This window comes from Zalophus californianus, chromosome 11, assembly GCF_009762305.2.
Source record: "Zalophus californianus isolate mZalCal1 chromosome 11, mZalCal1.pri.v2, whole genome shotgun sequence".
In the NCBI taxonomy this organism is placed as follows: Eukaryota; Metazoa; Chordata; class Mammalia; order Carnivora; family Otariidae; genus Zalophus; species Zalophus californianus.
The window spans coordinates 102,476,641-102,502,268 of record NC_045605.1 but is presented as its reverse complement, the minus strand read 5'-3'; the positions used below and the strand labels follow the sequence as shown (position 1 = coordinate 102,502,268).

The window sequence follows — 25,628 nt, the reverse complement described above, 5'->3', positions numbered from 1 at the left end:
CTGAAAGTTAAACATATAAGCACCATATGAATATGTGCTAATCTAGCTGAAGCAAAAGGGGAAATTATTAGTATTATTCAGAGTGAGTTGAATACAAAGTGGCAACCATGTAGGAACTGGAGGCCAGGTCAGGTAAGGACCCTACCAAGGTTGAATCACCTTGGGAAGTTCAGGCGGCTCATCCTCACTACAGAGGCAAAGGCAACAAGGAACAGGTTGCCAGTCTCTCCAGCTCCATGCCTCATTATTCTACCACACATAAGTTCACTCACCTCGAGGTGGAGAATTTATGTTTTTAAAAATGACTGAGGGCGCCTGGGTGGCTCAGATGGTTAAGCGTCTGCCTTCGGCTCAGGTCATGATCCCAGAGTCCTGGGATCGAGTCCCGCATCGGGCTCCCTGCTCCTTGGGAGCCTGCTTCTCCCTCTGCCTCTCTCTCTCTCTGTCTCTCATGAATAAATAAATAAAATCTTTAAAAAAAAATAAAAAAAATAAAAATGACTGAACGCCCACTCAAAGCAAGCCTTTGTGTGGAATTCTGCTGCAAAAACAGGTATGACACGGTCTGGGGTTATTCACGAGAACATGAGAGAACTATGAGAGTGTATGTGATTTCAAAAAAGGAGGAAGATGGAGAGAGATCCCTGCAAACACTTTAGACTTTTTGAAATGGGAAGAAAAATGCAGAATCCAACAAGAGTGATGAAGATTGCAGAGAGAAGGGATGGTTAACAACTCCAAATGTATTTAAGAAATTGAGGAGAAAGAGGATTGAAACAATGTTATTAGCCTTGGAGGATGCAGGGTAACTGATGGCTTTTGACCCCAAAACTGACTACCAAAGGTCAATTTCCTTTGACCATTGAGGTCTTAAGGTTTGATAAATTTGAAGTGAGTGCAGGCTTACGGAAGTGAGTAGAACTTCGATATATCAGTTTGTCGTACTTCGTTACATCTGCATCTCTGCCATTCCCTGCCTCCTACTTTCCTGTCCCTTAGGTATGTTTTACTCTCTCCCTATACACTGCAGTCTACCCATTGCCACTTTATATCTCATTGATAACAGAACAAACTTAGGGTATATATCCTCAACATAGATTTGTGGAGGAAGGAGTAAATTGGGTGATTGGAAACAGCAAAGCAGGGCATGGTGGGATTGATTTTTATTTCTCACTGACTCTTGGTTCTTGAGCCCTTTGAGAGCCTGCATAGACTTCTTCCTGGTTGACTTACTGAGCCCCTATAATACACAGAGGAGGAGGCAAGGAATTTTAGCACCATAGAAAAGCAGGTCCATTAAATATTATACTGTAAAACAAATTGACTCATAAATAGAGAACAAACTGGTTGGTTTGTGGGGGTGGGTGAAATGTGAAATAGGTGAAGGGGATTAAGAGGTACAAACTTCTAGTTTTAAAATAAATCATGGGGACAAAAAGTACAGCATTGGGAGTGTAGTCAATAATATTGTAATAACTTTGTATGGTGACAGATGGTAACTACACTTACTGCGGTGAGCATTTCATAATGTATATAATTGTCAGATATATTGTATTGTATACCTGCAACTAATATTGTATGTCAACTATACTTCAATAAAAAATGTATTCAGCTGTGAAGTGAATTGGTGATCATAAGTTGAAACACTCACACTGGTAACAGAGTTTAAATGTGAATTACTCCTTCAAACCCAGAAAATTCTGATATAGCATTAATATTTGTTGCCATTTTATTTTAATTAAGGACGGATTCTTTGAGTGTTATGCATGCCCTTTGTTTTCTGCTGAGTGAATAAGGTAGCAACTATACTTGAGAACATAGCTTGGAGGAGACTATATTGTTTTTCTTTATTTTGGTTCCATAATCAGGAGCAGTGTGGCATTTGGATAGATTTTGTGTTAGTCAGAGTCTTCAGATTGCTGTTGGTCTTTTGGGGAACATGAGGTAGAAGTTAAAGTATCTTCTTGGTATGAAGTTGAGCAAATTGAAATGTTTTTCTGCATATCTTGTTCTGAATTTATATCAGACGTAGAAGTGAAATGTGTGTCTTGTATTGAGCCTTCGCGGGAAGAACAATTAAAATCTGGCTTTTTGTCTTCCGACTGCAGGTTGTATAGGTCTTGGCTCTCAAGTTTCATGTTTTTTGGTTTGTTGTCTCTTGTTTGCATGGTGTCTATTTGCATATCTTCTTTTTGGATATCTGTGGATTTAAGGTCTTGTTGGTTCTTATCTTGATACTGACTGTCTTGAAATGGAATGCTTTGTAATTGCTGACGTCGAGTTATGGCATGCACAGTTTGGGCTTCTTGTTGTAGAGCTGTCTGCTTTAGGGATTCTTTCTCTAATAGATCTTGGGTTTGCAGGATTTGAGAGTCCCACTTTAGGGAATGTGGCATATCTACTTGCATTCCCTGCACTTTCCAATCTTTGCTTCTCCAGCTTTGAACTCTCCAATCTTGGGATTGTTGGCCTGAAAATTGCCAGCCTTGGTATTCCTGGATTTGGAATTGCCCATCTTGATGTAGCTGCTCTTGGACCTGCAGGTCTTCAGCTTGCTGGGTGTGTTTCATGAGGGATTGCCCCTTATAAACCTGCAGAGCTCTCTCTTGCCTATCTTTGTGTTGTTTCTTTGAGGATTGCTTCTCTTTGTCCTGTTGATCTTCACCTTGTACATATGGGGTTTGTTCCCTTTTGGATTGTTCCCATTGAGCCAGCTGGCCTTCAGCTTGCTGATCTGGGTGTTGCTGTCTGTCTTGCTTAACTTGGATTTGCTTATCTATGGAGTGCCTCTTCGGGGATAGCCAGTCCTTGATGTGCTCGTCAAGGGATTTCCTTTTTGGAGATTGCTGGCCTTGAATTTGCAGATCTGGGGATTTCTGTTTTGGATATTGCAAGACTTTGTTTTGCTGCTCTAAATTATGTGACTTTAGAGATGGACAATTTTTGTTTTGCCAGTCTAGGGATTGCCACTTTGAGGATTTCCTGCTGTGGAATTCCTTCTTAGATTTCCATTCTTGGGTCAGTAACTTGACTTCTGATTGCATGTCTTGATATGCCACTTGCATAAATTGCTGGTTTTGTTGTTGAAGGGACTGCTGATCTAGGCGTTTTATATTAGAGGACTGTGCAGCATGGAATGTTGGAGCTTCAAATAGCACGACTTGTGCTGGCAGAGCTGGTACTTGAGAAAGCAGATCTTGGTTAGTTATGCCTTGGGATAGTGGATATGGGGATATCATGTCTTGGGATGTCATGTTTTTAGATGGCATGTCTTGGTATGGTGTATTCTGGTATGACATGTATTGGTATGGTATATTTTGAGATGGAATGTCTAGGGATTGTGTGTCTTGGGATGATACGTCTTGGTATGGCATGTCTTCCGATGTCTGGCCACGAGGCTGTGTGACATAGGGTGTTGGGGCTTGTACTGGCAGAGCTTGGGACAGCAAGTGTTTGGTTGGTAACACTTGGAGTTTTTCTGTGGAATAGGATGGAAAAACTTGGAGTGGTGGAGCTAGGGACTGCACCATTTGGGTTTGCTTTCTTGGGGGTTGTGTGATAGCAGATTTTAGGTCTTCATCTTTCAGTTGTTCAGTGTATGGAGTGTTTTCTGTGGGCTTTTTCTCTGGTGTGGGAGACAAAGATTTCAGCTTAGTTTGTTCTTCATGATGTTGTGAAGGTGGAGGGATATTTTTATGTTCATCTAGCACAGATGCAGAAGATGTATAGTAAATATTGCTGCCTCTCTTCCTTGAATGTTGAAAGGCTAAAGGATTTCTTGAGATTCTTAACTTGAAGAAAGTATAGCCTCCAATGAAAACATGTTGCTTGTTTGTCGTTGAATCATCAGTGGAAGACTGTTCTTGAAGCTCAAATTGTATTGCAGCATTTTCTTCAGGGGCAGATAGTTCACTATCTTGAGTAACATTCGAAGGCAAGAAAAATACAATCTATAAAACCAAGGGGTAGGGAAAACATTAATGTAACAACCAACTTTTGATGTTCTTTTCTTGTATTCCCAAATGATTTTTCATCTCTGCCTTACACAAGGAGTCAGAAAACAGATACCATTATTAGCACTGCTTTTGCCATCAACTCTTTGGTTTTATTTTGGACAAGTCATCACCCACTATTATCTCAAATATTGAAAAGAAGCATTTGATTAAGATTATCTGAGATATTCTTTCCATACTTAATATTATAAAGCATCTCAGAAATTAAAAATAATCCACTCGGTATTCATATATTCAGTTTTTTTGGCTTTTTAAAAAAGATTTATTTATTTCAGTGAGAGAAAGAGAGAGCAGTAGGGAGGGGCAGAGGAAGAAGGAGAGAGAAACTCAAGCAGACTCCATGTGGAGCCCAACGTGGGGCCCAGTCTCACGACCCTGAGATCAGGCCCAAGCTGAAACCAAGAGTCCAACACCTAACTGAATGTGCCACCCAGGTGTCCCCATATATTCAGTTTTATAATGGTTTACTGTTCACCTACTGGATGAACTAGATACTGGAGATAAAAAATAATTTGATGTAGGTTTCATCTATAAGGTGTTCACAATGGTAAGTATACCAAGATATAAATAGATAGCAATACAATTTAGCAAATCCTATTATAGAAATAGATTCTAAGTGCTTTATGGGAATGTAAAAGATGACCTAATTTTGAGTGCCAGGAAATGCTTCATTGAGGAGTGCTATTTGATCCATGTCTTGATGGATGAGTAGGAATTCCTTAGGCAAAAAGATCAGATGAAGTAAGATAAGAGTTGAAATCCAGGTAGAAAAAAACAGTGGGTACCAAAACACCAGGTTATGTTGCAGCATTGTGTGATGGCAGATGGTAAGCAGTAAGATATTGTTAGGTATTATGCTAGGTGCTATAAATTGAATCTTTGTGTCCCTCCAGATTTATATGTTGAACCCTAATCTCCAATGTGATGGTATTTAGAGGTAGACTCTTTGGGAGGGAGATTAGATTATGGGGCTGTGGGGCCCTTGTAAATGGAATTAGTGCCCTTATAAAAGGACCCCAAAGAGCTCCCTTGCCCCTTACTCCATTCAAGGACACAGTGAAATTACCAGCTATGAACCAGGACTCTGAATATGCCAGGACCTTGATCTTGGACTTCCCAGTTTTCAGAACTATGAGTAATAAATATTTGTTGTTTAAGCCACTTTGTCTTTGGTATAGCAGCCCAAATGGACTAAGACATAAATAGATACCAAGAAGTGGGAGTGCTGCTGTAACAAATATCTAAAAATGTAGGAGCAGATTTGGAACTGGGTAATGTTTGGAGACTGGAGAAGGTTGGAGGTGCATACTAGATAAAGCTTATATTGCTGTGAATGGACTATTGAGGGCAGTTGTGGCGAGGGCCCAGGAAGAAAAAAGGAGAGCCATAGATAAAGCCTCAGTCTTCTTAGAGAATACCTAAGTAATTCTGAATGAAATGTTGGTGGAAATATGAAAGATAAAGGTCATTCTGATGAGGTCTCAAACAGAAATGAGGAATATGGTATTGGAAACTAGAAGAAAAGTGATCGTGGCTATAAAGTGGCAAAGAACTTGGCCAAATTGTATTTGTGTTCTAGTGTTTTATGGAAGGTAGAACTTGCAATAGTGAATGAAATGATGAAATTTCGTGTAGTAAATATTATTATTAATAATTAATAATAAGTATTTTATGAAATAAATAATAAAATTTAGCTGAAGCTATTTCTAAACAGTGTTGAAAGTGAGGCTTGGCTCCTTCAGACAGCTAGTAGTAAAATGTGAGAAGAGAGAGATTATTTAAACATGGAATTGTGAAGCAAAAATGAAGCAGCACTTAATGGTTTGGAAGATTCCCAGTCTAACCATATTGCAAAAAATGAGAACAGTGGGAGCATGACCAAGCGACTTGTTTGATGAAGAAATTGGTATAGGTCGGCCATCTCAACAATAGCCAGAACCTATTCTCCAAAACAGTGGAAGAATGACACCAAAGGTGATTCAGAGAGCATCAGGGCTGCCACTCCTATCATGGGCCCAGAGTAAAAGGCCCTGGGAGAAGAATGGTTTCAAAGGATAGGACCACCTCTCTGGTTTCAAGCTGAGCCAGAATGCCCCCTTTCAGTGTCTCAGAGGCGGGCCACTGCAGAGAGCTGCTGCATGGGCTGCGACCAGCTGAGCCATGGGATCATGACCACCTCCACTGAGATTTCAAAAGATAGTGCTGCCTGACAGAGACATGGGCTTGGGACCCCAACCCAGAAGAGCCATAGACATAGGACTCCAGCCCAGAAGAGCCAGAGGACCCAGGAAGAGAGCTGCTGCAGGGGCAGAACTCAGGTGATGAGTTACCGTGGGGCCTTCCTGCTGAGCCATAGGGGTGATGTCACCCCCACAGTGAGCTTGGAAGTGAGAGCACTGAGCCAAAGAGGATTGTTTGTGAGCCTTAAGGTTTGTTTTGCCCTGTTAGGTTTCAGACTTAATCGGGACTTAAGCTTTATTTTTTTTTTTCCCTATTTCTCCTTTTTGGAAGAATACACCATTGTATTTTGGAATTTTGGTATCATAACATGTTTGGTTTCATAGGTTCACAACTGGAGGGGAATTTGCCTCAGGATGGATCATATCAACGTTGAGTCTTACCCCTATCTGATTTAGATGATATTTAGATAAGACTTTGGACTTGACTTTAAAGTTAATGCTGAAACAAGATAAAACTTTTGGAGCTATTGGGATGGAAATGATATATTTTTCATATGAAAAGGACATGAATTTGGAGAGCGGGAAGGGATGGAATACTACAGAATGAATGTGTTCCCCCTAAATTCATAAGTTGAACTCAATCCCCACCGTGATAGTATTTGGAGGTGGGGCTTTTGGGAGGTGATTAGATCATGAGGGTGAAGCCCTTATGAATGGAATTAGTACTTTTATAAAAAGAAACCCAGACAACGCCTTTTCCCTTCCCTCCTTGTGAAGGCACAATGAGAAGACAGCATCTATGAACCAAGAAGTGGGCACCCACCAGGCTCTGAATTGACTAGCACTCTGACCTTGGACTTCCAGCCTCCAGAACTCTGAGAAATTTTTGTTATTCAAGCCACCCAGTCCATGGTATTTTTGTTATAGCAGCATGAATGTACCAAGACACTAGGCCAGGAAATTTGAGCTTGAGCTTAAAAAGTTTTTTAAACAACTAAATGACAGCAACTGATACCACCTTTAGCCAATGCTTCCCATTCTTCACAATTTTTCTTTCTTTCTTTCTTTTTTTTTTTTTTTTTGAGAGGGGTTGTCATTACAGACCAATCTACTGAGTCTTGTCAGCCTGTGTCCTTTCTAAGGTCATCCACAGAGTCAGAGTAGACTACTTGTTCTATTTGATGAAGTGATTGGAACTCTGAGTGATTAAATGACCTAATTATGTTTACCTATTTGATTGATGGCTGGCCTAAAATGAGTCTTCATGTTCTGTTATACTACACATTGTCATTCCCCACCTAATTGGTTTTCACATCTATATTTTATCGCCATTGGAAGGCTATCTATGTGAGGATTAATAGCACTTTAAGGGACATTTCTGCATTTTTACTCTCAAAATTTGTTTCATTTGAATAGTAATTATTAAATTACTGTTAAAAGATTTGGAACCATGAATTATAATTTCTTTAACTTTATTCAAGATTTTAAGTGTACTCATCAGTGATTACCAGGTGCTAGACAAGGTTCCAAAGTCATCTCAAGTAATAGTTATTGTATTCCTATGAGGTTATTTGAAAGAACTGAAGTTCCAGCCAATGTCACAGAGCTATTAACTTGTGAAGCTAGGAGTCATATACTGCAGTTGAATTCTAGGTCCTGTGCTTTTTTTCTCTCCATCTAATCTATGCTAATTTCTAATACATGCTTCTTTATAATAACCACTTAAGTTACACCTTACTCCGGGTGGCTATGACTGAAGACTATATAAAATAATGCTTTGGGCATGGTGATTGGCACAGAGAAGTTGATCTGTAAATATTAAGAGTTCCCTTTCCCTTTCTTCTTGAGATCAGGGTGCATATTACATAGTACCTTTGCATTCTCTGTTGTACTTTGCACATTGCTATGCCATTAAAAAGCCCTTTTGGTGGAATTAAATTGATTAGTTATTCAGTGTGAGTAATTTGTTTTAATATTGCTCCTAAAAAGTTTCATACTCTTCTGTGGTTGTATCAAGAAAAGAACAATACATCAAATACCTGGGCTCAGATAATATAATAAAAAAATGCAAGCTTGAAATAAAAAATTATAAAAGTTGATACTCATTCATGATAAAATGTTCTCTATAAATGAGGATAAGTTTAGTCTATGAAAACCCTATAGGTAACATCATACTTAAGGGTAAAATGTAGAACTTTTCAATCTGTGGTTTGAAACAAGAAAAGATTGGGTATACTCAGCATTAAAAAAAAACAACCAGCATATTCCTGGAGGCTCTACACAGTACAATAAGTCAAGAAAAATAAAGAATAAAATTTGCAGATAAAAATGTTTTCATTTACTGGTATAACCATTGTCTACTTAGAAAATTCTAGGAAATCTATACAGAAGCTACAAAATTAATAAGTTCATTAAAGTCTTAGTATACCAGTATATAAAAATAAATTACATTTCTATATGTAGGAATGGATGTTAGGAAAATAAAGTTTTAAAATATATGTATGATAGCAAGAAAAAACACGAAATAGGGATAAATTTAACAAAATATGCAAAAGACTTATATACTGAAAACTATAAAATATTGCTGAGACAAATGAAAGGAGATGTAAGAAAATGTAGACGTATTCTATGACATGGGCAAGCAGACTAAATATTACTAATAAGTAAATTTTTCCTAAATCATTTATAAGTTTAGTGAAACTCCAATCAAAATCCTAGTAACATTTTTTAAGAATTGATAAACTAATTCTAAAACTTATATGGAAATGTATAGGATGTAGGACAGCCAGAAATTATTTTGGAAACGACAAAGTTAGAAGATTTACACTATCCAATTTTAAGAATTATTCTAGGGGAACATCAGAGAAGGAAGCAGAATAAGAAGCTCCTGGAATCTCTGTTCATCTAGACAACAATTGTACTGGCAGAAACACTCTGAAATAAACTACTTTGCAATTCTGGAGTCTATGCGAACACTTGCAGCTTCCAGAGGAAAGGTTGGCTGGTAAATTCATGGGTTATGTCAGTCAATTTAAGCCTTCAGCATGGTAGTGACTACTTATCTCCCACTCCAAGCCCCTGACAGGCAGCTGGGAGATGGCAACCCATGTTGCTGGAGCCAGGGTGGGCAATTAGGATCATGTCTTCCAAGTATCAGGTTTCTTTTTTTTTTTTTAAGATTTTTTATTTATTTATTTGACACAGAGAGACACAGCGAGAGAGAGAACACAAGCAGGGGGAGTGGGGGAGGGAGAAGCAGGCTTCCTGCGGAGCAGGGAGCCCAATGCGGGGCTCGATCCCAGGACCCTGGGATCATGACCTGAGCCGAAGGCAGACATTTAACGACTGAGCCACCCAGGCACCCCTCAAATATCAGGTTTCTGTATTCTTATTGCAGATTGCTGTTTCTGATCACTGATGTGTAGGCACAGAGGCTAGATGCCATTATTTCAACCCGTACTGGCTGAAACCACTTCTAGAGAAAATTATTCAACTTCCAACTATTTTTGTTTTTTGGGTTTTTTGGTTTATTTTGTTTTCTTGATATTTAAAAACAATGGTATTTATGGGAGAATGTAGAAACCCACCATGCATGAACTGTTTCCCCCTGAGATCAAGAATCAGATAAGAATGCCGGCTTTCACCACTGCTACACAATATTGTAGTGGAAGCTCTAGACAGTACTGTTAAACAAGAAAAAAAGTAGAAGTCATCCAAATTGGAAATGAATAGGTGAAGCTATTTCTTTTCACAGATGCCATAATCTATATAGGGAACATGACAAGGAAACCCAGGAAAGTTATTAGCACTAATAAACAAATTCAGCAAAGTACAACATACAAGACCAACACACAACCATCAGTTGTGTTCCTGTATACCAGCCATAAGCATTCTGAAAAGAAAATTCAGAAAGCAATTCTATTTACAGTTCCATCTAAAATAATTAAATACTGAGGAATAAATATCATCAAGGAGATGAAAGATTTCTGTGCTAAAAGCGGCAAAATATTGCTGAAATTAATTAAAGTATGTCTAAATAAATGGAAGGGCATCCCATGTTCATCATAGGAACAGTTGACATTGTTAAGATGCCAATACTACCCAAAGCTATCTGCAGCTTACATGCAATTCCTATCAAAATTCCAACAGCCTTTTTCTCAAAAAGGGCAAAATCATTTCTCAAATTCATATGGAATTCCAGGGGACCGAAATGGTCAAAAAACATCTTGAAAAAGAATATGTTGAAAGAATCACACTTCCCAACTTTGAACCTTAATACAAAACTACAGTAATTAAGACAGTATGGTACTGGCATAAAGGCAGACATACAGACTAATGGAGTCGAATACAGTCAAGAAATAAACCCTCACATGTATGGTAGATTGATTTTTTTTTAAGATTTGTTTATTTGAGAGCGAGATGCATGGGAAGGGGCAGAGGGAGAGGGAGAGAGAATCCCAAGCAGACTCTGCCCTGACCATGGAGCCTGACACAGAGCTCAGTCCCACCACCCCGAGATCATGACCTGACTGAAACCAAGAGTCAGATGGTCAACCAGCTGCGCCACCTAAGCACCCTCATAGATTGATTTTTTTTTAAGACTTTATTTATTTATTTGGCAGAGAGATAGAGAGCACAAGTAGGCAGAGCAGCAGGCAGAGGGAGAGGGAGAAGCAGGCTCTCCGAGGAACAGGGAGCCCGATGTGGGGCTCGATCCCAGGACTCTGGGATCATGACCCAAGCTGAAGGCAGCCCCTCAACCGACTGAGCCACCCAGATGCCCCATCATAGATTGATTTTTGACAAGACTGCCAAGACCATTCAGTGGGGGAAATGATAGTCTCAACAAATAGTGCTAGAAAACTGGATATCCACGTGCAAAAAATGAATTTGGAGCCCTGCCTTACACCATATATGAAATTGAACTCAAAATGGATCAAAGGTCTTATGCTAAAAGTAGTGAAAGCTATAAAACTCAGAAAATATTGAGGGAATTCTTCATGACATTGGATCTGGCAGTGATTTCATGGATATGACACTAAAAGCACAGACAACAAAAGAAACAAGTAGCAATTGAACCTCATCAAAATTAAGAACTGTCATGCATTGAAAAATACTGCCAGAACATGAAAAGACCACCTACAAAATGACAGAAAATATTTGCAAATCATATATATACTAAGGGCTAATATCTAGAATGTATAAAGAACTCCTATAGTTCAACAACAACAACGAAAACAACCCAATTAAAAATGGGCAAAGGACTATATAGATATTTGTCCAAAGAAGATATATAATCAATAGGTGCATGAACAGCTACTCAACATCACTAATTCTAGGAAATTCAAATCAAAATCACGATGAGATATCTACCACTGCATACCCATTAGGGTGGTTATTATAATGAAAGGAAAGGAAATAACAAATGTTGGCGAAGATGTGAAGAAATTGAAACACTTGTGCACTGCTCATGGGAAGGTAAAATGATGCAGCCATTGTCAAAACATTTTTACAGTTTCTCAAAAGGTTAAATACAGAATTACCATATGACCCAAGGAATCACACTCTTAGATATATATATATATATATATATATATATATATATATATATATCCAAAAAGAATTGACTAGAACAGATATTTGTATACCAATGTGCCTAGCAGCATTATTCACAATAGCCAAATGGTGCAAAAAAGCTGTGTCCATCAACAGATGAATGGCTAGACAAAATGTGGAATATACACAAAAATGGACTACTGTTCATCTATAAAAGGAATGAAATTTTTATAGGTGAATATGAATGAACCTGGAAAACATTATGTTTAGTCAAGTAAAGCAAATACAGAAGGATAAGTATTATATGATTTCACTTTTATGAATTATCTAGAATAATCAGTAGATAATGGAAAGTAGGTGTAGAGACATAAAATAGACTAGACTTTACCAGGGACTGGAAGGAGAAGGAAAGGGGAGTTATGTTTATGGTACAGAGTTTGTATTGGGATGATGAAAACGTTTGGGGCATAGATAATGGTGATGGTTACACATCATTCTGAATATATTTAATGCCACTAGATTGTATACTTAACAAATGGCTAAAATGATAAATCGTATGTTATGTATATTTTCCCACAATAAAAAAGGTTACTATACTAAAGCTGCAGAAATTAAGACAGTGTGGAATATGTGGAAGGATAGACATACAGATCAATGGGACAAAATAGTGTCCAAAAGAGACTTATAAATAAGAGGTCAATTGATTTTCAACCAAGGTGCCAAGGAAGTGGGGGAAAACAATGCATCTTCAACAAATAGCATTGGCATAGCTGAATATCTCCATGGTGGAGGGTGTATGAACGTCTTACCTCACAGCTATATAATAGGTAAAAGTTAGCTTGAAATCTGTTAACAGACCTAAACACAAAAGCTAAAACTATAAGACTTCTACAAGAAAATAGAGAAGAAAATCTTTACAATCTTGGTATAGGCTAAGCTTTGTTAGAACACGAAAAGGACTAACTATAAAAGAAAATATACCGTAAGTTGGACTTCAACAAGTTTGTTATTTGAAAGAAACTATTAAGAAAATGAAAAGGCAAGCCAAAGCTGGGAAGAATATTAGCAATACACATATCTCAGAAAGGGACTTGTATTGAGAATCATTTAAGTTTTTATAACTCAATAAGATAATGCAATAAAAGTTGGCTAACAATTTGAACAGACACATCTCCAAAAAAAAAAAAAAAGATGTACAAATGGACAATAAACACACAAAAAAACTCATCATCATTTGTCATCAGGGAAATGTAAATTAAAACTACAATGAAATTCCACTTTTTCCCCACTAGAAGAGCAAAATTATTAATACAACTGGCAATTCCAAGTGTTGGTGATTATATAGAGCAACCTGGCAGGGAGAGAAGGAGCTATGTCTGAACAGAGACGACTGGATAGCAGAAAGGACAGGAAAAAGAAGTATAGTTATCTCAAAGGGTGGAGTGAACCGTCAATGTTATATACCTCTCATATATTGCTGATAAGAATGCAAAATGATATACCACTTTGGAGAACTGTTTGATATTTTCTTACAAAGTTAAACATCCACTTGCCATCTGACCTAGCAACCGAATCCTAGATACGATGCTCCAAGAGAAATGAAGCCATATGTCTACACAAAGACATGAACTCAGATGTTCATGGCAACCAAATGCCCATCAGGAAGTACATGGGTAGACAAATTGTGGCGTACCCTCACATAAACCCTCACATAAAAAGAACATAGTATTGAGACATGCAACATCATGGATGAAGCTCATGAATATGTTGCTCGGTGGAAGAAGCCTAGACACAAAAGTACTATTTATGATCCATGTATATGAAGTTTGTAAAAGTAAAAACTATCAAGACAGAGATAGTGACTGTGAAGAGGTTCCAGAGAATCTTTTGGGATGATAGGAATTCACTATATATTTTTTTAAAGATTTTATTTATTTATTTGAGGAGAGAGAGAGAGAGAGAGAGAGAGCACAAGCAAGGGGAACAACAGAGAGGGAGAGGGAGAAGCAGGCTCCCTGCTGAGCAGAGAGCCCAATGTCGGGCTAGATCCCAGGACCCTGGGTTCATGACCCAAGCTGAAGGCAGACCCTTAACCAACTGAGCCATCCAGGCGCCCCAGGAATTCACTATATCTTGATTATGATGGTAGCTAAACAGGGGTTTACAATTTGTCTAAACTCCTTGAATTAGGTACACTTAAAATGGGTGCATTTTACTGTTAGTAAATTATACTTCTATAAAATTGATGTAAAAAAGAAAAAACTCCACCTAACACAGGGCATGGAACTGTTTTTTGGGATTTAGAGAGCAGGTTCTAGAGCCTCATTATTTTAGTCAGAACTATGATGTTGTACGACACTGGAGAGGGTACTCTTTGTGCTTTAGTTCTTTCATAGGTAAAATAAGGGAGTGTTGATAGTTTTGATGAGTATCGCTGTTAAGGATTTTTCTTCCCTGCTTCCCCTCTGGTGAGGGGATTGTCTCACACATCCTTATGGCCGAGGTATAAGCTCCCCATGACATAGTAATATGGGTTCCCATTAAGTCTGCTTCTCTTCATATATTTTGTCAGGGAGATAAGGAGCTATGTCTGAACAGAGTCTACTGGATACCGTCGAGGGCAGGAAAAAGAAGCATAGTTATCTCAAAGTGTGGAGTGAGCCATCAATGTTAAGCTTATCTCTCCTTGACCCTCTTCACCTTAGAAGTTTTAGTTCAGCATCTGAGAATACTGCTCTGGCAACTAATAGACCAGAGGTCATCCTGCAGTGTCCCAGTGGGAACCCGTTCTTAAAACAACACTGAACGCACCTCATCGGAGTTTGTCCAGCACTTGCTTCTGAAGGAGGCGATAGTCACAGCAATGCTGAGCTCTGCTATGCTGATGATCAGTAAGACTGACAAAATTCCCTGCAGATGAGGATAAATATATGGCATTTGGAATGAAAGCTGTATCATATTAAAGATATAAGCCAAGAACTACTTAACACTGTATGACCAACTAGGGGAAAATCCACATTTTAGATGCTTCTATAGCCATCAGTGAGTGAACAATTTTCATCTTATGTCTTTTTGATAAGCAGAGAAAACAAACTCCAATGCTTATAGGGGCTAGGCAACCATCCCAAATGAGTAGAACAGTTAGGAGGGGAGACAGTAGAGAATAAGGGTATTCCTAGAATGTGTCCGTTAATCAGTTCTGAACAATAGTTACCACGTGGGAACATGGGCCCATGATGTTTTTTTTTTCTTTCCTAAGGAAGCTGGATATGCATGTTTTTTAAAAGATTTTATTTATTTATTTGACAGATAGCGAGAGAGGGAACACAACCAGGGGAAGTGGGAGAGGGAGAAGCAGGCTTCCCACTGAGCAGGGAGCCTGATGCAGGGCTCGATCCCAGGACTCCCAGGATCATGACCCGAGCCGAAGGCGGTCGCTTTATGACTGAGCCACCCAGGCGCTCCTGGATATGCATATTTTTGTGAAATTTTCCAGCTATTCATTCACTTGTGTGAACCAAATAGAACATATCTGCAGGCTGAATATAGCCCACAGATTGCTGTTTTGCACACTGCTTTAAGGTGATAGACCAAAAAAGCAGGGTAAGAAATAGCATGGTGTCCAGAAAGCTTGGGCTGGGGAGACTGGAAGAGCTGGGTGTGGTCAGGCCACACTTAACCTGGCCAAGCAACTGAGTCTGTCTGAACCTTGGTTTCCCTGCAACAAATTCAGAAGCTTGGGTATTCCCCCATTTATTGGTAAAACTGAAATGTATGAGGTGTCTACCGTAAATTTGCTGTTGGACAAGATAGACATGCTCCTGGTCATTGTGGAACTTATATCATAATAAGGGAGGCAAACAGTGGCATTAGACATAATTAGACAATTATTTACTTAACTAAGTTAGAATAAGTGCCATGAAAAAGTATTGGGAGCTATGTACTACTGTAATGGGAGATCCAAACAGGCTGGCACTGAGAAGGGTGGAGGTGCAATCAGGAGGGACTCCTCAATGAAGCTTAGTTTAAACTGAGGTTCAAGAACGAGGAGGAGTTTTAACTGGGGAGGTGGAAAAGGGTAGGCACCAGGCTGGGAAACATTGGAAGCAAGAGAAAGCTGGTCTTATGGTCCTGGGGCAGTGGGTATTTAACACATTAAGGAATTTGAGGAAGTCCCGGATGTGTGGAGTAAGAAGGATAAAGACCTGGAACGATGTTGGAAATGTAGGCAAGGTAGGTGTTATAGAGTCTTGTAAGCCTTTTAAGATTTGTGTCTTAATTCTGTGTTCCACAAGAAGCCATTGTGTAATGTGCTCAGATTTGCATTTTTAAATGATGGCTCTGGCCATAGTGCAGACAGTGGATTGATTTTTTGAGACAGAGGTCCATTCAGGAGATGTCTAGAGCCCACTGTTCTGCTTTTTTTTTTTTTTAAACTTATTTATGACATTTAAATTACACCAAGGAATTGTGGAGTCAGACACGTGAGATCTTGGAACAGATTCTCCCTGATTCCGTATATAGAAACTAATCCTGCAGTTGCCATCCATGCACAGTCAAAAATCTTTCAGTATACAGTTTCTTCCTGATACATACTAACATAATGTACAGTAGTGGTCTCCAGTCCACTAGAAAAAAGAGTGATGGATTATAATGTTGTATGTCTCGGCCCAATTAGGACAGGGTTGTATTCCTCATACAGTTTTCTGGCTTTCCTTAGTAACTTTTTTTTAGTCTAATTCTGGAGTTTATCTCAGAACATATGAGAGTGTTCTTAGGCTTGCTTTTATGGGTGATTGTGAGGATTAAATAAAATCTCATATCCAGGAACTGATAGCTCTTTTCTCTTTACTTCTTTATTGGGGGAGACAATTTTCCATGATTCTTTTTCACTTCCATCCGAACAGGTCAAACCTCATTAACGTTCTAGGACCAAAGCCTTCAAGATGTGGCTGACAGAAATAAAATGAAAGCCCAGGATTTACTTGGGGAAGTAAAGGGCAAGGCTTTTTGGAGTCATTGACATGCATAAAGATGATGTCATTGAATGCTTATTAGATATATACTGAAAATTACACCTGCCGTTGTATTTCCTGGCAATGATACATCTCATCTGCTGTAATGAATAAAATTGCTACATTTGTGTATAATGACTTATGTTCTAAAATTGTTAAAATACTTTATTAAGTGGCTCAAACATCTGCTCCCACTATATTTTTTTTTAGTATTAATTGGGTAAACTTTATTTTTTAAAAGATTTTATTCATTTATTTATTTGAGAGAGAGATGGCGAGAGAAACCGCATAGGCTAGGGGAGGGGCAGAGGGAGAGGGAGAAGCTGATTTCCCACTGAGCAGAGAGACTGATGCAATGCCAGGCTCGATCCCAGTACACGGAGATCATGACCTGAGCCAAAGGCAGCCGTTTAACCAACTGAGCCACCCAGGTGCCGCGATTTAGGTCATTTTGTTCCTCACTAATTCTTTAAAGGTAAAATTTAATCCAATCCTTGTCAGTACCAATAGTAATAGCCAAAACCTGTTGACTGTTTACACTGTAGCGGGCAGTGTTCTAATTTAAGTGATGCTCATGACAACCCAATGGAGGATGTATTCTTATCATCTTCATTTTCCACACACAGAAAACTGGGGCTCAGAGAACTTACAAAACCAGGATTCAGATCCTGAATCACAATATACTTCTCAACAGTCAGCTCAAATGCTAACTCAACTTCCATTATTGGAATCAAAATTAATGAATTGATGCATCATTAACATAGTCCAAGTAAGATTGTAGATTCACCATACAGAGTAGGACCACTTACATTGAAAAGAATTCTACCTATAACACATATTCCTTCGAGGGAAGGCATCTGGCAGTACTTGTGCTGGTATCTGTAGCTGATAATGGTTAGAGTAATCCCAGCCACTGCAACGAAGGAGCTGATAACGTTCATGGCCGTGACACCTCGTCTCTGAAAAATAGTTTTTAAAATAATATTAAAATAAATAAAAACCAAACCGAACCAAAAATACCTTGTAAGACATTCTTAGTGCCTTTGTCTTTCCAGATACCCCTCAGGGATGAATTGCTCCGTCAGGTCAGTATGTCTGAAAGGCATAAGTTAAATCCTGATTCATTCAAGTCAAAAGACAAACTAAATTTTAGAATGAGCCAGGAAGCCAAGAAAGAGAACAGGTAGAGAAGAAGGAGTGCTCTATGGTTAATGCTAAAGAAAACATTCATTTTCTCCTAATGCGTGGTCTTTCGTAATCTACAAGCAAAACGGTGTGTTAGGAAATATCTTCGCCTTGTAATTAGACCTGATTTTGAGTCCTGGAACTAGGACCTTGTGCAAAGTAACTTAATCTCTTGGAACTCTCAATTTTTACCTCCAAAAATGAGAATAACGTCATTTTAGGGCAGTATCCAATTATTCATTTATTTTAACAAGTGTTTAGTGTGCCCCAACTATGTGTCCAAGCACCGCATTAGGCCCATAAGACACAAAGATCGACACAGTAGATGAGGTCCTCCCTTTGTGAGGCTTACGTTCATTCCCCCAGGGATTCAAACAGTAACCAACCAAATCACTAAAATATTTACTGATGGCAACAAATTTAGGCTGGGGTCTTAATGATTTCCATTCTTGACTTCAGTGTCTCAACATGGAAGTTATAAAAAGTCCAGATTGCCCCACCAAATTCCCTTCACTCACTCTTTAAGGAAAGGAAAACGCCAGGAAGGGGGAACTGTCTTATTCATACCTACTCCCAGCACTGCTATTGCTTTTTTAGATGAAAAACAAAGAAAAGCCTCATATCTCAATTCAGTAGATGCTTACTATATCTTGATTGTGTATGCCTGTTGTGATACGTAAAGCAGTGGTGCATTTACACAGCCTGTCCTATCCAGGAGCAGCTGTGGCTTAGTGTGGCAGGACTTGGAAGTGTACCTATGACAAATGCTCACCCCAAGCACAGGTCTTTACTACAGACAGGCATTTTGGTAGACAATGCACAGGGACATACAGATATTCTATCTCTGTCCTCAGTCCTTTGCTCTTTCTGGGCTCTGTTCTGGCTCCCGTAGGACATTTAATGGACTAAGATTTCTAAGTAAGCAATCCCCCATATGTAGTGGGCTTCATGGTTTACAAAGAATATACCCAGCCTTTGTCTTATCTGATCCTCGTTACGGTTTTGTGATGTAGGCAGATCAGTTGTTATCCCCACATTACAGCTGAATAAGGTTCAGGGACTAAGTGATTGTGAGTAATCCTGCAGTTGGTGGAAGAGCTGGGATGGAACGCCACACCTTCCGACGCCCAATTCAGTGTCCTGCCTCCGTGGTGTCTTGCCTGCCTTTGGCTGTGTAGAGCTCAGTGAGTCAGGGGTCAGTCTGCCTATCCTTCGTTTATTCCTCAGCTCTGAAGGGAATCGATATGGAGAGAAGAACAGCATTTAGGCTTTATCTGCATTGTCTGTATTTATTTCTACGGGTAGAGAAAGATGGCAGCTTTCATCCTCTCAGAGCTTTCCTATGGTCTATAGCTATTCCTAGAGGAAAATGGCAAAGGACCATAAAAACACAGTTAAAATGGCTTTAAGAGAACCCTTTTATCTCCAGAGCCTTAAAAAAAAAAAAAAAATAAGTTGTTAGAAGGGAGTACAAACTTTTAAGTATCTTTTATACATAATATCTTTTTTTAAAAGATTTTATTTATTTATTTGAGAGAGAGAACAGAGCAAGAGAGAGCACAAGCAGGGGCGAGAGGCAGAGGGAGAGGGAGAAGCAGACTCCCCGCTGAGCAGGGAGCCCGATGTGGGGCTTGATCCCAGGACCCCGGGATCATGACCTGAGCCGACCAACTGAGCCACCCAGGTACCCCTATACATAATATCTTACTAAATTCTCAGAATAACCCTTTGAAGTAGGTACTTTTCCCTTCAGGTTGACACAGCAATGAGTGATAGCCTTGATCCCATCCCAGAATGTTCTGGCATCAATATCAGACTCTTTCCTTTAGACTTTGAGCAGGTCCCAAAGAAAAGCTTCTGTTGGCAGCGGTGAGGGGCAGGGAGATTACAGGGATTTGGTTTTGGTTAGAGTAGGGTTTCTCAAACTTTGCACTACAGACATTTTGGGCTAGATCATTTATTTTTTGTTATGGTAGACTTTTCCGTGCATTTTAGGATGTTTAGACACATTCCTGACTTCTACCTGTAGGTAACAATAGTACCCTGCAACCCAGTTGTGACAACTAAAAATGTCTTCAGATACTGTCAGATATTTTGGGGGGAGGAGGCAAAATTATTCCCAGTTAAGAACCACTGAGTTAGAAGAATGTAGAATGGTTTCCAACAAGTAACTCTTTCAGATTACTTCACCAGGGAAATGGAAACTAGTAGAAGGGTGAAGGCTAATGGTGACATTGGCAAATAGGAATGCTTTAAACTGCAAATTTGATGTCTAAAGATTTTCTTGGGAGATCCTTTATTTTATTTTATTTTATTTTATTTTATTTTTTAAAGATTTTATTTATTTTACAGGGAGAGACATAGCGAGAGAGGGAAGTGGGAGAGGGAGAAGCAGGCTCCCCACTGAGCAGGGAGCCCGATGTGGGGCTTGATCCCAGGACCATGGGATCATGACCTGAGCCGAAGGCAGACGCTTAATGACTCAGCCACCCAGGCACCCTGGGAGATCCTTTATTACTAAAGGCTTTACATACAAGATGATGTAAAACAAGTAGAAGGTCATAAATTACATAGAAGTCACAAAAGCAACTTACCAGACGTTTTTCCTTGTCATTGATTCCTGTGAGGTATCCTGTAATAACATACTGTTAAGAAGAAAAGAAATAAAAGTTAACAGGAGATGTGTTTGATTCCCTTGTAATATAATCTCCAAAGTAAATTATATTGCAATATTATATATTATAATTTCCTTTGGAGATTATATTGTAGTCGATATGTCTGTGACTATCCTTGACCATATAGTCTTTCCATCTAAGCATCAAGAAGGAAGAGTAGGCACTGATGTAAGATGAAATATTGTGTTGGGCATACTTAGCACTGAACAACACCCCTTTTGCCAGGGTCATCTGGAAGAGGCAGGCCCCTCCTTAAGGTCCCAGACATACCACCCAGATGTTTTGCCCAGCTGGGCTCTAAATAGAAAGATAATTCTGGGCTCTGGGCCTGCTGGAGGGAAGGGACAGGTGAGCTGTGTCTGCTGTAGCTGATGGAAGGAGACTTTCTCATGGCAGAACTCTCTAAAGGCTGATATGGGGGCTTGAATCTAGTATAGTTATCTCAGCTACTTCTTTATCTGGAACATAAAGAGTCTACCTACCTATCTATGGACCCTTAGGTTGCTCCCATGTCTTGGCTCAATGTAATCCCTATCAAAAGACCAATGGCATTTTTCACAGAACTAGAACAAATAATACAAAAGTACTAAATTTGTATGGAACCACAAAATTCCCTGAATAGCCAAAGCAATCTTGAGAAAGAAAAACAAACTGGAGGTATCACAGTTCCAGATTTCAAGATATATTACAAACTTGCAGTAATCAAAACAGTATGGTACTGGCACAAAAATAGTTTTATAGATTAATAGAACAGAATAAAGAGCCCAGAAAGAAACCCATGATTATATGTTCGATTAACTGTGACAAAGGAGGTAAGAATAAACAATGGGGAAAAGACAGTTTCTTCAATGAATGATGCTGGGAAAACTAGACAGCTACATGTAAAAAAAAAAAAACAAACAAACTAGACAGCTACATGAAACTGGACCACTTTCTCTAACACCGTACACAAAAATAAACTCAAAATGGATTAAACACCTAAACCTGAAACTATAAAAGTCCTAGAAGGGAACATAGGCAGTAATTCCTCTGACATTGGCCATAGAAACATTTTTCTGGACATGTCTCCTAAGGCAGAGGTTTCACAAAAGCAAAAATAAAATTATTGGGACTACCTCAAAATAAAAGCTTTTGCACAGTGAAGGAAACAATCAATAAAATTTTAAAAGATAACCTACTGGATAGGAGAAGATTTTTGCAAATGATATATCCAATAACAGGTTACTATCCAAAATATATAAAGAACTTATACAGCTCAACACCAAAAAAAGCAAACAGTCTGATTAAAAACTGGGCAGAGGACCTGAATAGACATTTTTCCCAAAGAAGACATACACCTGGCCAACAGACACATGAAAAGATGCTCAATGTTATTAATCAATGCAAATCAAAACCATAATTGAGATATCACCTTACACCTGTTAAAATGACTAAAATCAAAAAGACAAGAAATAACAAGTGTGTTGATGATGATGTGGAGAAAAAGGAACTCTCACGCAATGTTAATGGGAATGTAAATTAGTATAACCACTGTGGAAAATAGTATGGAGGTTCTTCAAAAAATTAAAAATAGAAATGCCATATGAACTAGTAATTCCGCTACTGATTATTTATCCAAAGAAAACAAAAACCCCACTAATTCAAAAAGATACATGCACCCCTCTGTTTATTGCAGTATTATTTACAATAACCAAGATATGGAAGCAACCTAAGTGTCCCTTGATAGACAAATAGATAAGGAAGATGTGATATATACAGTGGAATATTACACAGGTATAAAAAAGGATGAGATTGTGCCATTTGAGACAACATGGATGGAACTAGAAGGTATTATGCTCAGTGAAATAAGTCAAACTGAAAAAGACAGATACCATGTGATTTCAGTCATATGCGAATCTGAAAAGAATGAATGAACAAACAAAAAGCAGATTCAGACCTATAAATACAGAGAACAAACTAACAGTTGCCAGAAGGGAGGGGGGAGGGGGATGGAGAAAATGGGTGAAGGGGAGAGGGACAAACAGGCTTCCAGTTATGGAATAAGGAAGCCATGGGAATAAATGGCGTGGCATAATGCATACCGTCAGCAATACTGTAGTAGAGATGCATGGTGACAGATGGTAGCTACAATTGTGGTGAACTAGCATAATGTATGAACTTGTCAAATCACTATATTGTACACCTGAAACTAAGGTAACATTGTGAGTCAACTACACTCAAAAATTATCTACTCTCAAACTCCATTTCTGTATTTGCAAAGGAGAAGGTAGGGTATTTGCCCATCTGATCTCCCATTGGTAGTAAGGAGCAAATGACTTGTTCTACACACAGGGCTTTGGAAACTTTTAAACACTGCACACCTAAGAGCATTATTGCTGCGATGATGGTGATACAATGACCAAACGGGGTCACTTCTCTTGCCACAGAAGGGACTGGTTATCTGGTCTCCTTGGGGACCATATTCATGGGATTCATTATTCTAGAACCTGAGGCAGTTCAAACCAGTTGACTGTAATTTGTCAAAAGCTCCTAACTGACAGTACTCACAATAAGTGCTCCCCAGAATGGATATCCTGTGAGGAAAACGAGGGGAAATTTCTGGGAGAAATTGATGTAATTAAATGCAAATATAGTTCCGACACCCCCGGTGATCAGTGCCAGCAGGATCTGGATAGCCTGTGAGGGAAGAAATGGGTCCATGAGATCACAAGTGCCCCAGCCTCTTTGGACTCTTCCAGATCCCCGGGGCACCCGCTATGCTTGTGTCACACCTCCCTCCACGTGAATGCCTTCCTCTCCTCTTCCGTGTGCCAACTGCCTTTAGATTTGCAGAAAGTCCACTGTCTCTTTCCTCATCACACTTACATGGGTCCTTCAAGTTCACATTCGTCACTGTCATCTTTCACTACCTATTATATCCCCTGTATTACCAATTTACCTTGCACCAGACAGATTTAACTATAAACTTGCAAGCTTCTTGAGGACAGAGACTGCGAACTATTCACCCTTACCTTTTTTTCCTTCTGTAGCTGCAGCATCCTACTTTTATCTCCACCCCCAGCACACACATTTGCCACATCCAATATATGCTTCTGGAGTTACGGCTCAGCCCACTTCTCTAAAAGTGTGAAGTTTGCTGATCTAGAGTGGAGAAGCTGGGGTGAGTTCTATGTCTCATCTGCTCTTCAGGCAAGGGCCTGCCTAGAGCTGAGAGTAATCCAGTGGCTTCATCAGCCTGTTAGGAGTCTGCACCGTGGTGGTCTTGGGGTTGGCAGCTCTTCTCAGGACAGAGCTTCTCCTCAAGCATTCCGGGTTTTTCCCCAGGCCACAACTCTATAGCTCTGCACCACAAGTGGTGATTTTCCTCTTGTACCAGGGATGAAAACTGTGTGTATAGCCCTCCTTTAGGTACATTTATGATTGAAGAATTTTTTGTCTACCTTGTGGCTCACTATGGAGCTTTGAATATAATTTTCAAAGAAGTCTCAATGCCTATAACAGCACAAAAGGGAAGTTGAACCTCTCCGTGAATGGCTTTTAGCTCCAAGGGAGGTGCCACCACACCCTGAAGTCACCTCCTCAATAAAATATTTGGAAAAATTACACCAGTTTCAGGCATCCTCTCTGTTAGGATTCAGAGAGCAGTACTAACTCCTCATGAAGTAGCCTGAGGATTTCCTTATTGTTAGAAAGTTATAGCCAAACTGTGGAAAGAGCCTCGATGTCTATCAACAAATGAATGGGTAAAGAAGATGTGATCTATATCTACAATAGAATATTACTCAGCCATCAAAAAGGATGAAATCTTACCATTTACACTGACGTGGGTGGAACTGGAGGGGATTATGCTAAGTGAAATATGTCAGACAGAGGAAGACAGTTAGCATATGGTTTCACTCATGTGGAATTTAAGAAACAGCGTGGAGGATCATAGGGGAAGGGAGGGAAAAGTGAATGGGAAGAAATCAGAGAGGGAGACAAACCATGAGAGACTCTTAACAATAGGAAATAAAGTGAGGGTTCCTGGAGGGGAGGTGGGTGGGGGGTTGGGGTAACTGGGTGATGGGCATTAAGGAGGGCAGGTGATGTGATGTGCAACTGATGAACTGAACTCTACATATGAAACTAGTGATGTACTATATGTTGGCTAATTGAATTTAAATAAAAAAAGAAAGATGCTTTCTAAATAAATACATAGGGGCACCTGGGTGGCTCAGATGGTTAAGCGTCTGCCTTCAGCTCAGGTCATGATCTCCAGGTCCTGGGATCGAGCCCCATGCCGGGCTCCCAGCTCAGCGAGGAGTCTGATTCTCCCTCTCCCCCTGCCTCTCCCCCTGCTTATACTCTCCCTCTAAATAAATACATAAACAAACAAACAAACGCTCTATTTCCCAGAGTTAAATAATCCCCCAGAAGCATTTCTAAGACATGCTTATAAATAAGACATTTCTAAGGCACACTGTGTGCATTTCTAAGCAGAACTTTTATTTCTCTTGTTTATCAAAATCTAAGGAAATGGTATTATTGGCTACATATTGGCTCTTCTACTGATGATCAAATTATTTGTACAAGCAAGTGACTTAGAGGTTTTTATGATTAATCAAGATGGAAACACTATAGACAAAAGGTAAGAGAAAAGAAGGGGAATCAAATCCCTTCCTGAAAAAGTACCCACGCAGACACACCTGGAAAAATATCTTCTTTTCTCCCTTCCAGGAAAACCCATGGATGGGAGAGGACTTACCCCTAAGACTTTTGGTTCTCCCTTCAGGAAATCCAACAGAGAGGTATGAGGTTCATAGGGAAATGCAGTCAGTACTGTATCATTTGGTTGTATAGTGATGACTTGGGTCGATCTTTTGACCTCGGATGATGACTCCATGATTCAATGGTAGAACTCTGTTAGAAGAGTGAGTGCTTGAACATTGCAGCTAAAATCATGGTCTTCCATCAGTTTCACATGGAGTCCTTAGCAATGAGTCTTAGTGATTGCTCTCCTCACTC

At 39.4% G+C, this 25,628-nt stretch overlaps 1 protein-coding gene across 1 annotated transcript; it reads right to left on the bottom strand.

The window, feature by feature from the left end:
* Positions 1–1,706: 1,706 nt before the first annotated feature.
* On the bottom strand, positions 1,707–25,628 carry MS4A14 (membrane spanning 4-domains A14). The gene is made up of 6 exons (XM_027579286.1): positions 25,369–25,628; positions 23,172–23,300; positions 20,544–20,594; positions 17,574–17,723; positions 14,561–14,659; positions 1,707–3,950 (listed from the first exon to the last, which is right to left on the bottom strand). Exons 1-6 carry the CDS (start codon positions 25,504–25,506, stop codon positions 1,899–1,901), a joined length of 2,619 nt encoding a protein of 872 aa, XP_027435087.1. The 5' UTR covers positions 25,507–25,628; the 3' UTR covers positions 1,707–1,898.